At 41.7% G+C, this 18,126-nt stretch overlaps 1 protein-coding gene across 3 annotated transcripts in view; it reads left to right on the forward strand.

The window, feature by feature from the left end:
• Window positions 1–18,126, forward strand: part of TAFA2 (TAFA chemokine like family member 2) — a 131,464-nt gene that overhangs the window by 53,388 nt on the left and 59,950 nt on the right. Inside the window, exon 1 of one of the 3 annotated variants that reach the window (XM_079994451.1) lies at window positions 13,967–13,985. The exons of the other annotated variants lie outside the window; for them this stretch is intronic. Within the exon in view, the coding sequence (XP_079850577.1) occupies window positions 13,978–13,985 (8 nt within the window). The 5' untranslated portion in view covers window positions 13,967–13,977. Of the gene's footprint in view, window positions 1–13,966; window positions 13,986–18,126 lie in introns of those variants that run through there. 3 annotated transcript variants of the gene reach the window in all.

The following is an 18,126-nucleotide window of genomic DNA, read 5'->3' on the forward strand; positions in this document are numbered from 1 at the left end:
TAGGTGTACTGCCGTTTTAGTGCCTAAGGTTTAAAAAACAAAACAAAAAAAACCCCACATTCAAAAGCAGGCACTTAAATTACAATTTTGTTACTACGCACATCACAGAAAGCATAATTTGCTAAATAAAGTCACAGCACATCCGCTAAACGGGGGCTAACACGGTCAGGATGACTTGTTTTGCAATCTGAAAGACTACATAATATTGTAAAAGTGTGCGCTGCTCTCAGCTTGTCATGCGATGCACGGCTCTGTTTGTTGCTTTTAATTAGAGTGCCTGGCATGCACATGACAAGTAGAGACGAATGACAATTAGTAGGGGCTGGTTTAGCGGGGGTTGTTCCCCATGTAACCATGACACTCTCAGCACAGAATAAACCTTCCTCTGTTCTAGTGCTGATCTGCCATTGAACATGCTGTCAGTTGTGACAAATTGATGGGAATTTTTTTGAAGCTCACAAATTTCCTTTGGATTAGTCAGATGAGAACACCAAGCTTAGCTTCATTTCTGATTCAAGACCCAAGTTCTCAACAGGAAAAGGTCATCACGTTTCCCTACTGAGTTACCCAGTCTCCCTTATGAGTAGCTTTCTGGCGACGTATATGAGCAAGATACTTAATTTCATGGTTCAAAAGGCACTCTCAAGTTAAACCAACTTCCTCTTGAGCTCTGAGAAAATCAGGTGAGATTTGTGAACTTGTTTGGATATACAGAAACATGTATTATAAAACGTATTATAAAGGGTTTCCACCAGTCTTGGGACAGGCTGTTTCGAAAAACAATACCAAAAGTCAATCAGCTTTCTCTGTTTGAGATCAATGCAGCACAATATGGAAGATGTCTAGAGAAAGCAATATATAAAATATATTATGACTTTGTAAATTAAATATGAAATCATCTTCATTTAGTGCGCACTTGATTATATATTAGTGGCTTCATCCAGAGTCTTGTATGCATTCCTATTGGTTTACTGTGTGTATGAGCATCCTTGTGTATGTCAACAGAGGGAGCCAACCTGCACAGTGAAAGGATGGATGCACCTGTATAGATATTGGGTCCTCTGCTCCCATTCAGAGTCCTATATACCTGAGCATATAGGGTTGATGTAATATTTGTTATGGATGTGGGAAGTCCCTGAATATTACTGTGCTGATTTCATCATAGTCACTAGTGTGTTTCAAGGGGTTTTTCAGCAGGTGGCGCTGTGGTTTAAACCACTGAACCTCTTGGGCATGCCGATCAGAGTGAGCTCCCGTTGCTCTGTCCCCAGCTCCTGCCAACCTAGCACAGTGGTACCTCGCAAGACGAATGCCTCGTAAGACGAAAAACTCGCAAAACGAAAGAGTTTTTCGTTTTTTGAGTTGGTTCGCAAGACGGATTTCCCTATGGGCTTGCTTCGCAAGACGAAAACGTCTCGCAAATTTGTTTTCTTTGTCTTGCAAGTTTGTTTCCTTTTTTCTTAAAACCGTGCATTCACTTCGAGGAGCAACTCATAGCATGCGGTGTGGTAGCCTTTTTTGAGGTTTTTGAAGACTTTGGTGATTTTTGAAGCTTTTCCAAAGTCCGTGCTTCGCAAGACGAAAAAATCGCAAGACGAAAAAACTCGCGGAACAAATTAATTTTGTCTTGCGAGGTACCACTGCAGTTCGAAAGCACATCAGTGCAAGTAGATAAATAGGTACCACTGTGGCGGGAAGGTAAACAACATTTCCGTGTGCTCTGGCTTCCATCACAGTGTTCTGTTGCACCAGAAGCGGTTTAGTCATGCTGGCCACATGACCCGGAAAGCTGTGGACAAATGCCGTCTCCCTTGGCCTGAAAGCAAGATGAGCGTCGCAACCCCATAGTCGCCTTTGACTAGACTTAACCATCCAAGGGTCCTCTACCTTTACCTTCAAGGAGTGCAATCTAGGATTCCACAAGCAGTGGCTGCAATTTGAGGTGTGGGCTGGAGAGTTTGTAGAAAGTGTGGCCTTCTTCCATGCTTTCCACTTAATACAAATGACAAAATGTTTGGGGAGCACTTTATGAAGTTTAATAATAACCTGCTAGTAAAAGGTCAATCGGTTTTGAAAAGTGGGGCAGCTGGGTGGGGATCCTTGCCCCATTATGTTTCTCTTATTTGCTGTAAGGCTGTGCTGGAAGAGAGAACTAGTGGAACCAAAAGCATGGATGCATGAAATGAGAACATTGGCCCTAGAGAACCGGCCAAGCTGGAATCATTCTCATGCTGATTTTGGCCTGGATGGCACTTCTTGAGTGAATTTGCTTTCAAAGTGGAGCCAGCCAGGCCAGAACTGATTTCAACTTGGATGGCTTCTCTTTCCATACCTTGCCAGCTTGGAGCGCTGGAGAAGTGGCAGGCAAGGGCTCGTTTGGCAGGTGTTCCATCCACCTGCTTATTGGTGGTGCTGGTGGGGAGGCCTTGCCAAGTCAGAATGTTGCCAGCCGGGCTTTCTCCATTGCTGCGTGACCCGGCAGTCATTTGGCCGTGCTGAATGTTCTCATGTGTGCAGTGTCCCATTGTGAATCAAATAGAGGCTTGCAGTTGTCTTTTATTTATACCCCTATGAATGCTTTGTTAAGTTGGTATTTCCCCAGTGGATTCAGTCGGTGCCTGTACAAAATGTAAATATTAATTTGAAGGTTGGGAATCTCTCTGCCTGTCTCTCTCTCTGCTCAAAACTAAAAGCGAAACCAGAAAAAGCATTTGAAGCTAGTTTGGGTAGTATTTGGAACTAGACGGGGAAACAGAAAAAAAAGGAGACAAGTTGAAACTACACTCATAATTGGCTGAAGGCAAATCATTTTGGAGTACAGGAATCTCTTTCCAGGGATCCAATGTGCAGGTTTAGCTGATATTGGATGTAGCTTTCTTCTGCTATACTCTGCATTGATATTTGCAAGTAAATATAATATTACAAAGCGACCATAAGTCTCCAGTACTCTTTCATCTAAAGGAAATCAAAGCCTAGAGCTCTGCTTTAGGAACATCTCACCCTCTGTGGAAGTGGAGAGTGTGTTTATAGTCATAAAAAGCCCATCAGTCTGATGGTGATCTATGTGGAGGTAAGACCTATATATTGCAACAACCCCAATTTGTTTTGTCACCTCTCAGCTGTGTCCCATATTGCACCACAGCCTGATCAGAGGGGGCTGAACCACAGTCAGCGAAGGGAAGGTGTTACCATCCACTTACTTGTGAGAATGTAAAGTGGTACGTTCATTAAACTGTTGGGATGGGGTCTACATCAATTTCCTGACCCCTTGTGACTCCTGTGTCTCTTGGGGCAAGTTATATCCCTATTTTGCAGTCCATTTGTTTTTTTCCATAGAATATCATGGGGACTCTTGAGGATGAATTCTGTCCCTGTCTGCCTAAACTGTCTTGTCCTCACCCCTATCACACGTTCTAGCTAGATGTTATATTACGGAATGACAGAAACTTGGCAACTGGCATTTATATGCGTGGATATTTAGATAGCTATTTGTCCTAAAATAAAGAACCAGCTCATTATCTTTGCTTAACGTGCTATGGTTTACAGAAGACTGCATTCTTATTCTAATGATGATGAGTCAATGAGTAAATGTCAAATTGCAGTTGTTTTGCTTGGGAAATTACTTTTCTCCTTACTCTTAGTAATGACGCTCTATAGGAAATTAAAAGATATACTTTTGATTATCATAATTTCTGCCTTGCCATATGGTTATTAAAATATTGTTACAGAAGGATATTCATTCAACACTGGAACAATTATCTCCTCCTGTGCTCTTAGGAAATCAATATATTGCATGATAAGCAGATAGCGATGTATTGATTTCTGTTAAGTATCTAGAAAGGTTGCTACATCATAAATCACAACAAGGTATGGATTTATCTCACATTTGCGCACAAAGCACAACCTTGACTAATTTACTATGCTACTATTTTCACAGCTGCTGAAAGCATTTAATGCCCTGAAACTGATGGGTAAAATTTGCAAAAGGGGGTAAGAAGTTTAACTTGCCCAGTAGCAACTTTGAAAAAACTTAGCCTTTCCATTGTAAACCTGCATAACTCTCACTGCTGGGTCACGAAAGCTGCATGGGCAAAGCATTCATTTCTTGCATTGTAATGAAGTTTCAGAATCAAGACTATGCAGTTCATTTGTTAATGGGGCGAATTTTCACTGCACTGAAAGGAAGAGGTGCTGCAGAAAGCACACTATTTTGTTCAAAGGTGTAGTAAGGATTTATGTGTGGGTGAGGGCTTTTTTTTCCTTGTGAGAAGCTGCTTTAAAAATATTTTCCCCAAGGTCAGCGCCTAAATCTATATTCACCTTTTACTCTGGCCTTCCTTGGCAGAATTCCTACTGACTTAAGGAAGATTGCTACAGGGAAAACTGACTGAGAAAATCTCTGATTCAGAACACATTTAAGTTAAAGGAATGGTTTCCATTGACTTCAAAAAGATTTGGATCAAGCCCAGAGCAAGCAAGGATTTCAGTTGAAATTATAATTTGTAGTGTATTGCTAGACTATTTGAGTCTAAAGATTATTTTAGAGGGGATATGATCAGTTGGTGATGACTTCCAAATTAATTATCCGTATGATGAAATATCTGATGATGAATAAAAGTCTTCTTGGCTTTCCTTGAAATTACATTGGAATGGTGAAGTTCAGGGGGAAACCTGTAGAATCTTTCTGCATCTTAAATTGTCAGACGAGCAAATATTGGAAAACTATGCCCCTACATACCATTTCATTCATGACACAGAACCATACATTATTATTGCAGGTAAGGTATTATGCATGATTTATTGCTGGAAAACATACCTTTTTCTGATAAAGTACTTATATGCAGTTTCTTAATGGTTAGGGGTTGTGGAACATTAAGCACCAAATAAGGCCTAGAATGAGCCATTCTACCTACTGCAACACATCAGTAAAGTCACTTATCATACTTTTGTCATTGGGAAGGAAAACAGTGTGTCATGATAAGCCTTTAACTTTGTGCTATAGGCAAGGTACCTCAAGGACTGTCAGAGCCCGTATATGCCAGCCCAATCCATGGGACCATCCAGAAGAATGCTGTTAATTGTACCTCATGCTACAAAGGTCTGACTGGCTTCAGCTAGAAGTTGGGCACTGGTCCCATGCTGCAGAACACCGTTATAGCAGAGATTTGGTAGATTTGACTTTCAGGCAAAATTTTCTTGAGTGGCTTGTCATTTCAGTGAAAGGTTTTTTTAATGGTTTTTTTTTAATGTTTTCATATTGCTGGGCAGCACTGTGAGAGGGCATAATAATAATAATAATAATAATAATAATAATAATAATAATAATTATTTATACCCTGCGCATCTGGCTGGGTTTCCCCAGACACTCTGGGTGGCTCCCAACAGAATATTAAAACCACAATAAAAGATCAAACATTAAAAACTTCCCTAAACGGAGCTGCTTTCAGATGTCTTCTAAAAGTCAGATACATACTTGTTTATTTCCTTGACATCTGATGGGAGGGTGTTCCACAGGGCGGGCACCACTACTGAGAAGGCCCTCAGCCTGGTTCCCTGTCACCTCACTTCTCGCAGTGAGGGAACCGCCAGAAGGCCCTCGGAGCTGGACCTCAGTGTCTGGGTTGAACGATGGGGTGGAGACGCTCCTTCAGGTATAGCATATAAATACTTTCATAAATAATAAAAATTGACATTTGGAGTATGCAGTATTGTACTCTTACATGAGAAAGACGTCTGTGAACCTCTGTGTAATCTTTGTTTTGTGGCAAACTCAAGTTTTCTTCCCACAGGAACTGCAGCAAACGTTCAGCACTGAAAGCTACATGAATTACCAGATTAAGGAAGGGTAAAACAAACTATTTGTACGTTATGAGAGATAAAACCCCTTTGAAGTAGCTGGCTGGTGCCATTTCTATTCAGTTCCTATAAAAGAAGCAAAAGGTGAGATGTGTGGAAGCCGCCGCAGCAGCAACAATGTCTGCAACATCATGAGCTTATGCCCTTCTGCTTTTTACATAGGGCAAACTGGTCAGTCTCTAAGCAACAAATAAATAAACTGGGCTGACGTCAGAAATGGCAAAATATGGAAACCAGCGAGAGAACGTTTCCCCATGATGGAATACTGTGTAACTGACCTTCAGCTGTCTACATTTGAACAGAGGAACTGCAAAGGGAGATTCCAGCATGAAACTGCGGAATGGCAGTTAATCAGGAAATTCAGTTCAATCACCTGCGGCTTGCATTGAGATGGCTGTCTTTTAAAATCAAAAATCTTCCAACACGTGTTAATTAGCTAACCAATGCCAGATGTTCTTGTTACCAAGAAGGGTGCTTCCAGACAGGCATGCCCAGATAGTCCTGTGTAATTGTTTTTCCACCGAAAACTACTAGTGCAACAGCAACTGACTTCTCACACTGTCAGGGACTATGTTCAGATGAATCTGTCAGTTTTAGTTTATCTCAGTTTCTCAGCCAACCTTAAGTTTGCTACATTTTTACACACACACACACACACACACACACACACACACACACACACACATCTCCTTGTAAGAATTTGTAAGCATTTTAGTGAGCATGCAATTTCCTCAATATGTTTTCAAAACTATTTTTCATTAATATATGTATTCCTATGTATATTCCCCCCATGTACACATTTTTGTACAATAGACTTTATACAACACTCATTTGTGTATGTGAAAAATGAAAATGGTATTAAAAAATTATAAGTAGACATAATAATAATGTATGTAAAATGAGCATATATATGTGAGGTGTTTGGAGAAATTGTTGTAATTGTTATACAACGGTGGCTACAGCTCAAGTTTATTATATGCAGCATTGTTTTGTGTACTAATAAATAATTCTCTATGCAATTTCCATTGTTTTTTGAGCTCCTGTGATTTTGTCCAGCATTTTTTGTGGGATTTTGATCTGTGACTGAGGTGAATTCCAAACTAGGGCAGGCCCAAGACGTTTTGATACCTGATACAGAAAATTCAAATGGCACTTGACCTCATGTTGAAAAAAACCCCACCAAAACAAATCAACCTCCTATTTTATGACTTTCAGCGGTGATTAAAACCTGGCACCTAAGGCAGTTCCATAAAACTTTGGCTTTGTAATATTTAGCACTAATTATTGCAGTACACTGAATGGAATTACTCGTGAAAAGTGCCACAGAGTTTTGATCCTGTAATACTTTGCAGGAAGTAGACCAATCTTACCTCTATAACCAAAGGAGTTTTCATGTTGAATGGGGAAACAAAAAAGAAAATGTGAAGTGCCTTTGTAGTGTTTTGGGCTTCTTGGTTTGCCATAGCAGGATGTACCCGAGGCAGCTCTTGGGTACTATCGTTCAGTTATAAGTTTTGTATTGCCAGAAGCAATTGCAGTATGGCTTCTTCTTGTTGTTATGCACCTTCTGTGTGGCCTCCCAGTCATAATGATTAATACTGACATTGAAGGCGAGATACTTCTGAGGCAGACAGAGTGGACTTGTCGGTTCCTTGAAGACTAGAGAGATAGGGCGGGGGAAAACCCCACAGCTTAAATCCAGTCTATGGAGGGCTATCACTTCAGGCACTGTGAGTGACTGAGCCCCCCAGAACAGTGCGCACATTGTGTGGAATAAGGCAAGCTGAGGGCATATTGAAGAATTTAACCCTGTGCAACAGTTGTACAGCCAGAGAATGTCTTTGGAGAACTTCACGAAATTTAATTATCACTCTTTGATCTAGATTGTAATATTAAGTCCACATGACAGGTAGAATTATAGACCCAATGCATTTCTTTAGTGATATGATACACTCGCCAAAGGCACTTATTCCTTCGACTCATCATACGATACCTCACTGATGTAGGCAGCAACCTCAAAATGCATCTGTACATTAAACTTCAGATTAGTTTTACCCGTTGTTGCTGTTACTTTTTTTCATTCACATGAATGGCACTGATCAGATAAATTTTGAATTAGTGGATGCAACATGGCCCATTTGCATTTTCCTCCAACTCTAACTACTGTAATTATATATAAATATTGAGAGTAAGAGTGCATTTCTTTATAGGCTGCTTTTAAAGTCCTTTTCATAAAAGCTAGCAGTTAATGAAGAGAAATTAGCCTCTTCCTCTTCTTGACGTGAGTCACGCTTCATTACCTGAAAACAGCAACAAAACGGTGTCATTTTAATAAAAACATTCATTACTCCCAAGATTCGTTTTTGGTGTTTTTTTTGCCAAAGATCTGAACAGTGTTGCTAGGTGCTTCATTGGGAATTTTATTTTGAAGATGTGCTTCATCGATGTATGTCTAATTTGGGTATATTATGATCATAAGCACAGAACATTGTAACCAGGGCTTTTTTCAGCCGGAGCTCAGCGCTGACACCTCTCAGGTGGGCGCTATTGCCATGATAAGAGAACAAGGCAGAAGTTCATGGTGAGCTCTGACACCTCTTTTTCTAGAAAAACAGCACTGAATGTAACCCCTTCATGCATAGAAAGGGCAGTGAGAGTGTGCAGTAGGCCCCCTGTCTCAACATCATATAGCCTCCCAGCCCTGCTCCCAATTTCCATGTTTTCAGCTTGATCATCTGAATAGGGGAAGCTTTCTTATGTAGACTTCCATGTGACCTGGAACCCTGCATGAACTGAAACTCTATATGCTTCCATGCTCAATGGACACCCCATTGCTTCATCAGGACTAGGGGAAAATAAGTAATGAACCCCCTCCTGACACGCTCCTATTTTCTCCCTATAGTTGCCTGTGCTCTCCTGAGCTGTGCCTTTTAAATCTCTCGCTCTCCCTTTAAAAATACTTTTCCCATTTAAAAGCTCTCAAATGGTGTGTTCTGAATGTGTTTTTTAAAAAAATCTAACCGTACATTTCCAAATGCTCTGCTTTATGACTTATGAGATATGGTTATGGGAAGTTTTAGCAGAATTTGTAAAACTCTGTTAAGGGGGGGTGGGTATTTATCAATCTGGTGAGTTGTTCCATGGACCCCCATTTTTTCCCAGGCTCTGAAGAAGGGGAAGGTCTTCCCAGATTAAAAGATGTGCTCATTTGTGGAATTGATGGCCATCATTGTGGAACCTGTTAAATGTTCCATTTTGAAACCATCCTATAGCTGTAAACCTTTGGTTCTTATTGAAAACTTAGTCCTGTTGGAACTTACCTTCAAGTAAAGATGCACAGGTTTGGCTGTACTGTAGAGATGAAAACAGAAATGTCTTATGCCTAATTATCTTCATATTTTCCATGTTAACAGATGGATGGCTTGGGCCTAGGCCTGTGTCATATAATACAGCCCTTCTTTAATATAATTATTCAATCAGAAAAAAAGAAAAGACTAAATACAAGGGTTTAATTTAACATACTAGAGAAGATTATTCTGAAATTAAATCTAGTAGGCACAAAAAAGCTAAATAGAACTAATTAATCCTGTACTATTTATTGTTCCATTTCATAAAGCAGTACTTGACAAACAATGATAAATGTGTATGCAGTGTTAGCAAAGCACAAAAGGAAATAAAAGTCCTATTAGCATTGAAATGATTTAGATAACTTGCCATGTCAGGTTTTGTTCTCAGTTTTCTAGAGTGTTCTTGCAGTTGATGGCTGTGTTAATCCACCAAAGGGCACTGTCCCTGTTAATAGTGTCATCTTCATTCATATCAGTATTTGTTGACTGAAACTCAAATACTGAAACCTATATTTTTAAAATAATTTTAGGAGATTTCCACTAAAAGATTAGGAAGTCCAGTTAGCCACTCAATGAATGTCCATTATAAATTATTTCCCGTGTGTCAGGGAACTGCCATCAGTGCCGGAGGGAGAGAGCAAGCTCCAGAGGGATTCCAGAGAGCGTCCCGGGATGGGGAGAGGCAGCCCATCTTCTGGGGAAGACAATCAGCGTAGCACCAGTGGAGAAGGGGGGCAGATGGGGGAATCGGCGAGGCGGTCCCTTGACTCCTTGCCGGGGAGAGTAAGGGTCCTCCGCTGCCTACGCCCTCCTTGCGCAGAAGGCTTCCGCGCAGGGAGAGTAGGAGGAGACTAGGCGTCAAAGAGCTTCTTTGCTGGAAGAAGTTTAAGAAACGCCCACTGACGGATTCTGCCAGCGATTGAAACAGCCACGGGTGAGTGGCTGTCCGGACAGAAAAGGTTCACTCAGGCAACCCAGCCAGGTGTTGGCACCGGCTTACGCACGAGCAACCCCTAGAACCATTACACCGTGTGAGAGCAATTTTCCAAAATTAAATCATAGAGATCCAGAGTCAATGAACTGAATGCTCACACATCCTCTCAATATCAGGGGTTCTCAGTGGAGGTCCTTTTTAAATTTTTATTTTTATTAAACACACAGTACATAAAAATCCCATACGCCTCCCAGGCTCACCTCAACTCACCTTATCACGAAGAGATCACCAGGTTCAGCACATAAGTTATAGGTTTAGAGAAGGTATAAAACTCAAGATGGGACAGGATCTGGTTGTTTTACCAGAACAGACCCAGGCATCAAAACACATTGTAGAAAGGTAATACAAAGAAATAGCAATAACAATAATAGGTGTCAGGAACTCTTCTTGCCTGTTTGCTTGACCTCTGGTCTGGTAAGGTAAAAGGTAAAGGACCCCTGGATGGTTAAGTCCAGTCAAAGGCTACTATGGGTTGCGCTTATCTCGCTCTTCAGGCTGAGGGAACCAGCGTTTGTCCACAAACAGCTTTCCAGGTCATTTGGCCGGCATGACTAAACCACTTCTGCTGCAACGGGACACTGTGACAAGTGCCAGAGCACACAGAAACACATGGGATATACAAAGTAAAACTTAGAGCATGTAGACTGTGGGCTCTGTATCATAAGGCAGCAGATACCATTTTCAAATAAATGCTGGATCTGTTACTATTAAATTCCCTATGAGGGAGAAAGCACATGCCTGATTTCTGATGTGCAATTCCAGAATTTAAACAGAGCAGGCCCCAGTATCCAGCAGGACTGGCCTGTGGCATCAAATATATCAGGGGTGTCCAACTTCCAAGAGACTGTGATCTACTCCCACTATAAATAAACTGGCAGTGATCTACCCATTGGATTGACCAGAGTTGTTCGCGATTGACCAGTTGGACAGGGCAGTATTAGGTGACTAGAGGTATGTGGTTGTCCTCCTGTTCAACCTGAAAGGGGATTGAAGCTTTTCCTCCTGAACAACTGAAAAAGCCCCTGTGCACCTTTCTTCTTTGCTTCCTTGGACGATGCAAAAACTTACCTTGGGGCAGATGGAGGCATTAACAGTGAGCGCTTCCGGTCCCCAGCAGAAAGCTGGCACTCCATCCATCCTGCACTCTAACAGACAATACTGTATAGTTATATATCTTCTAGAGTTCAAATGAAGTACATTAAAGCAGGGGTCAGCAACCTTTTCAGCCATGGGCTGGTCCACCAACCCTCAGACCATGTGGTGGGCTGGACTATATTGGGGGGGGGGGAATGAACGAATTCCTATGCCCCACAAATAACCCAGAGATGCATTTTAAATAAAAGCACACATTCTACTCATGTAAAAACACGCTGATTCCCGGACCATCCATAGGCCGGATTTAGAAGGCGATTGGGCTGGACCCGGTCCCCGGGCCTTAGTTTGCCTACGCATGCATTAAAGAGCTGAATCTTGACAATGAAATTTCGTCTTCAGAATAGCCAGTATTCAGCAAACGTAAGCAAATAATTAATGATTTCTAGTAATGGATTACATTGACTGCAGATGAGTAAAGACTGTAATCTCCCAACTGTTTCCAGACGTGGGATTAATTCTTAACACCAGCATGTGACAGGGATATTTTACTATTTTGTTGTGTTGAATTATTTCTCTCCACCTTACTTCTTAAATGAGAAAGAGCTGATCTAGATGTTTGTTAATCTTCCACCCAGCCAAACTCTAGTGATTTGTTTCCATCACATTCTGCACAAATATGGTGCAGAAGCAAAAATGTTGCTTTCTTATGTAATGAATTTCTTCGTTCCTAGCAGCCGCCGCCCTTGATTTGGACCATGGCCATGAAAACCCACTATGTCACTACATCATATGGTGTTTGCACACACATTATGACAGAGAGTTGGAAACTCATTATGAGTAGGCAGCTGGGGTGTTTGCCAACTCATAAACACCACCGTAATCAAAAATAAAACTATGATGATACCACTGTTGTGAACCAATTGTGGGTCATCGTTCGCCATTTGAAGACCAGTGACATTGGAGCATTTTCTGAAACCCCATCCTTAATAATAATTGTTAATAATAGTCATTGTTGTTAATGATCATATAATGAATTCAAATAATCTGCAGGGATTGCGCCCTCACCACCAACTGTGCATTTCAATGTATTCACAACTAGGATGCATAATCGCACTGTGGTTGATGCTCCATCCTCAACTTCTCTGCTCAGTGTATACAAAAATAAATCATAAAAAGACAAGGTGGTAGCCAGTGGGAAACTGTTGCCCAAAATGGGTTATACAAAGCTATTAAGTTGCTGGTGTGCATTTGTCCATTGCTTCATTAATGAATGTTTTTAGTGCAAGGCAAATAATTCTACCCCCAATATGGCTTACTTTACTGATGAGCAAACAAATTTATACTTAACAAAATAATAATTGGCAGCATGTTGTAGGTTCGTGTTCAGCATTCACTTAGCAATTATACTGTAGCTAACACAGTGTATGTTAGGCAATGCATTTCTCACATAGCACAGATTGAATGTAGGTATTGTTTGCTCACAGGGTTGTGGCTGAATACTTAATTATGCATGGATTTGCAGCAAGGTGGGAGTTATTAACTGAAAATACAGCATAGATACCTCGGTCCAAGCTTTCCTCAGCCACCTACAGAGCGACTGGTAAAACAAAGCACAGAGGAATTTGTGGGAATGTTCAGGGAGGCAGGAGAGTATATCTTGTTTATTAATATCCTTCCTAACTTGTGCTAGCAAGTTCTATAACTTAGCAGGGTTTTAAACATTCCCCTTTAAACGTACAGTGGTTAGCTTGTTGCAAGCTTGTTTAAGCTTCTAAATATAGGATTCCTGGTATCCCTTTTACTCCCTCTTAAAAAGAATAGACACAACACAATATTGTGTAAAAAGTATAAAAGAAGTTTACTGACACATTCCGTTCACAGATGGATCCCTGAAGACAGACTTAGGTTACAAAATATATACATGTGGAATCTATCCCATAAGGAGATAGTCCCTTTGTGCTCTGTTGGCTGGAAGCCAACAGGGCATCTCTAGCTAAAGAGATGTTGCTTCTGCGATGAATGGAGTCAGAGAGAGAGAGAGAGAGAGCTGTGTCTCAGGTGCTTTTGCCACCTGGGCAGGTAAGGTCACGCCCACCTCTAGTCACATGCAGAGAAAGTTTATCCCAGCCCAGGAGGAAACAGGAAGTTTTGTACTCACAGGTGGAAACATCCCCTTTCATGTCCACTCTAGGAATGTTGTACTTGACTGCTATCTGTGTTTCACACCTCACAGAATTATAGAGATGGAACAAGATTGTGTATTTTTTGTTTCCTGAGTGATTGTTTATTGTCTTGTGGCCTCTTAAGAAAGAGGTAGGCAAGGTGCATTTATTGGGCAGAATCCAGTAAACAAATACTTCCCCTTATTGAGTGTAGTTTCATTCTGCCACTGTGTGGTGTTTTGTTCTGTGCAGAAATGTTTTCCAGAGAAGGGGATTTGGCTGGGCTGAACACGAAACATTTCTGTTGAAAGGAAATTGACTGCCTTTGCCAAACTTGGAAAATGTGGTAGCTCTTTGAACTTAATATACAGATTCTCAGATAGGGGTTCTGTAATATGCCCGGAAGTGAAGGAACAGGGGAAGGACCCGTCACACACTGAGCTGTTCTTGGACAGAACCATTTGCTTAAGAATAAGTGCAGAGCAGTTGCCGTCAGAGTAAACCAGGTGCTGCCATTCTAAGGATGCATTGGTGAGTACCAGCTCTGCTTCCTTTATTACTGTATTTTTCGCCCTATAGGATGCACTTTTTCCCCTCCAAAAATGAAGGGGAAATGTGTGTGCGTCCTATGGGGTGAATGCAGGCTTTTGCTGAAGCCTGGAGAGCGAGAGGGGTCGGTGCGCACAGACCCCTCTCGCTCTCCAGGCTTCAGGAGAGCCTCACCGCCAGCCCTGCAAGCTTGGGGGACAGCGGGGAGGTGGAACGCCGCCATCTCGCTGTCCCCTGACTTGGTTAGAAGGCTGGCGGGGGGGGGGGGAGAAGCCTGCTCCTTCCCGTTGCCAGCCCCGCAAACTCGGGGGACAGCTGTGTACCGACATGGTTTGGAGGCTGGTGGAGGGCTTCCCCCTCTGGGTCCCATTCTGGGGGGGGGGGGATAATTCCCCCCCTTTATTTCCCCCCAAAAATCTAGGTGCGTCCTATGGGCCGGTGCGTCCTATAGGGCGAAAAATACAGTACATTAATGAAGATAAAGACAACTGGCAGGCCAGTCCTGAAAGCCGCTCTGTCTTCTCTACTTGTTCTAACCACAGTGAACGCGCTCTCTCTCTTAGCTTGTTCTTGCTTGGTAATTTTAAGAATGGTCCTACCATAATATAGTGAGAGGCAGATGCCCAAAGCAGCAGATGCTGGAGGGAGCTGTGTGCACCATGCAGCCTTGTCTTGCACCTCCTAAGCTAAGCTCCTGCCCGCAGGTGCAGTGGAGGATGCTGTTCTGTCATTGGAGTTGGCATAAGATTTCAGCTGCCAGCCTGGGACTCAGCTAGACTGGTAAAGAAAAAGCGGTTTATATGCGTTGTATATGCGATACAACATTGTGCCATCATATGGCGATTGTGGAGTCCCGTTTTTCTCTACCCATTTTCCCTGTTTAAATTTACAGTGCTTTAAACTGAAGCGCTTCTTTGATGTGTCTAGATCAGGCATAGGCAAACTCCGGCCCTCCAGATGTTTTGAGACTACAATTTCCATCATCCTTGTCCACTGGTCCTGTTAGCTAGGGGTGATGGGAGTTGTACTTCGAAAACATCTGGAGGGCCAGAGTTTGCCTATGCCTGGTCTAGATCCAGCCCGGTTAGTTTCAATGTATAGAACAGGCAGTAGGGGGCGCTCTCTCTTGTCTTTTGTCTTCATCAACAAAATGTCAATCCCTACATTTAGTTATGTGTGTAGCTACAGAGTTGCTCAAGAGGCCCAGTATGCTCACTTTTACTGAACTGAAAGTCAAACAAGAAAGAGAAGAAAATGGCAAAATGAGATATTTGTTTATTTAATAACAAACAGGCTCTAGCTTACAATCTAAAATATATACAGCAAAACACAGTAAGTAAATAAATAAAGCCAGCAATAAACAATGAATCAACAAGCTGACCAAAATTACTGTACTATAAAAACACAACTTAAACCAGCAGCAACATAACACAAGGGGCAAGATTTGATGCAAGAGGGCAAGATTGAAAGCAACGGTTTATCACATCGCTTTCCTCCCACGTTTGAACAGCCCCCAAAAACAAACAAAAGAAAAATCCGAACACATAACACAGTTGAAGACCCCTATTTGGGTCTTCTGCTCTATGTTGTTACTGTGACGGTTGTTAAGAACCTAAGAAGAGTTCTGCTGGGTCAAACCAAGGCCTATCTAGCGCAAACTTCTTTTCTCACCTGTCGTGAGATTCCTTTGTAAAAAAAATAATAATGATTCTGTAAAGTAATCCTGGGCATGCTTTTTTGGGCCTCAACTTGGCAGGTGAGATTGTGGTCGTTGAACCTGTAATTCACATCTGGGTGTTTTGACAGCTGCGTAGATCTGCATCACTTTAATATTTGGGAATTTTTATATGTTAGCCATGTTCCGCCTCCAAGAGTGGCTATATGAGTATAGCCACAAACTTGCATTAATCAGCACCTTTGACAGGCTTCAGCGTAGTGATTTACATTTGCTTGAGTGTATGCATCCTGAAAAATTAATTGGTTGCATGGATGTTGCAGTCTGTCTTGAGCATATTTTTTTTTAGGCACGCAGCTGTCTCTTTGATAGCATCTTGGTACTGTAAGTGCTAGTAAAAGTAACGGGTAATAACTGATGCCATTACCAGGCAGTTAATTTGTAAAAGGCTGTGAATTAACAGTTTTTGCTATTTATGTGGCACACTAATTTTTTTCCTGCGAAAGAAAATCTGCACTGATGAATAATTTAAATCCCAGTTTCCCTGCAAGTCTATAATCACAAGCCCTACGGAGGCTAGAGTACATTCTGCTGTGAGTATTGTGCAAAAGATTAGTAGTTCCTTGGTGGCATGGCTGCAGTAGCAATGTGAATTGCACTTTTAATTTGTCTTCCCATCTGACAGGGCATCTAATTATACTTTCTAAAATCTGTTCTAAATTATACTTTTTAAGTCCTTAGTTGAAGGATATTTACATTAAAAAGGTAAAGATTAAATGAATTGTTTTAAGTCATATCAGCAAATAATTTAAATGAGATTGCCTTTTCTTCTGTGTTTGTAGCTGAACGCTTATTCTATTTCCAGCATGTTCAGTTCCAGTCAGTCAAACCCAGCAGCTAAAACACGTTCAGGCTCCTTTTTTGTTTTTGTTTTTGTTTTAACAGTGCACTTAGATAGGCTTTACGTTGTACAAGACAGATATGCTAACTCTCTAACTTGTTGATTATATCAGGGCTGAAAGGCAATTTATCCAGACAATCTCCTGCAAAACCAAACATTTTGTTTCCAGAATAGCATAAATTGACTTTTAATTAACAAAATTTATGTTATAAAAAAGAGCAAAACACACATTTTGAGGGAAATAATAATAATAATAATTGCTTTCTGTTCCTCTGGAAGTGTGTCTTCCCTGCTACATTTTGGTAAAGTATTATAGAATGTAATAGCGTTAATAGTGCATCATTACCATTCCATAAAATAATACACAGTACTCAATTTTCTCTTTCTCTATTATTGTGTATGTGGCTCGGAAAGAATTCATAAAATTTATTACAGAAAAGTAGATTGAGTCTTGGGGACAGGATGATCTTGCTGAATAATACTGCACTGCCAAAAAACGACAGAAGCAAGTAGCCGCCTTCCTTGTTGTTGAGAAAATGTTGTTGTAGTAGCACAAACAGAGACTACTGCCTTAGGATGCATTTGTGATTCGAAATATTTTTTTGCCTAATTAAAGGCAAGATAGAGATAATAATTGCCAGCAGGCTGCTATATCGTGTTGATTAGTATCCTGTGAACTGTGGCTTGTGGAGGGCGCTGGGGGTTGTTGGTTGGCCTCTGCTGCCCTCACAGGGAGAGCTATACTTCCTTAGAGTTCCCTAGGAAGAGGAAGGAACTGTAAACCCACTCTGAGGGGTGCAGCTCGGGGGGTGGAATGGGGGTGTCGGTGCAACTCCCGGCATTGCCCAGGATTCGGGGGGGGGGCACCACGAATATTTGAAATGGTACAATATTGTGTGAGTGAGGCCCTTCCGCATCTCTGAGGTGTGTATCTAGACCCTCCAAGTATCTCTTATTTTCCAGGGACAGTCCCAGATTTACAGAAGCCATCCCAGTTCCTGATCGGATCCTGCAATGTCCCACTTTTCCTTAGGACGTCCCTATTTTCATTAGAGAAATGCTGGTGGGTATGGAGTTAATGCAACCGCCAGGGAAGAAGATAAGTAACTATACAACCTTTAGAAGACATCTGAAGGCAGCCCTGTATAGGGACAGCAATTCTATCATATATGCAGGAGGTTACAGATTCGTAACAGCACACTATAAAAGATCAGAAGGGGCTTCTACAAACAGGAAGGCGCTCCTGCATGCAGTTAGGAAGTGCATGGACTAATGGTCTGGCTTCTGTATGGGCCAGGTAGCCCTTTAGGTCCATGCTTCCCCCCTCTATATTGCTGTCTCCATCCTCTCTCAAATGCTGGATGCACAGTAGTTGTTTGTGTGAGAGAAGAGTGACTAGTGCTAGCCTTCCAGGTGCACCAACAGTCTTCCCCTGGCATAACTGGAGAGTTGTGCAGGTGCGTCGTGCATATCTATCATGGAAGTGTTGTATTGTGCGTTTTGCCAACGTAGTGGAGTTTCATATCCTATGGCCTCTCAACTAGCAT

Source organism: Podarcis cretensis, assembly GCF_951804945.1.
Source record: "Podarcis cretensis genome assembly, chromosome: 10".
NCBI lineage: Eukaryota > Metazoa > Chordata > Lepidosauria > Squamata > Lacertidae > Podarcis > Podarcis cretensis.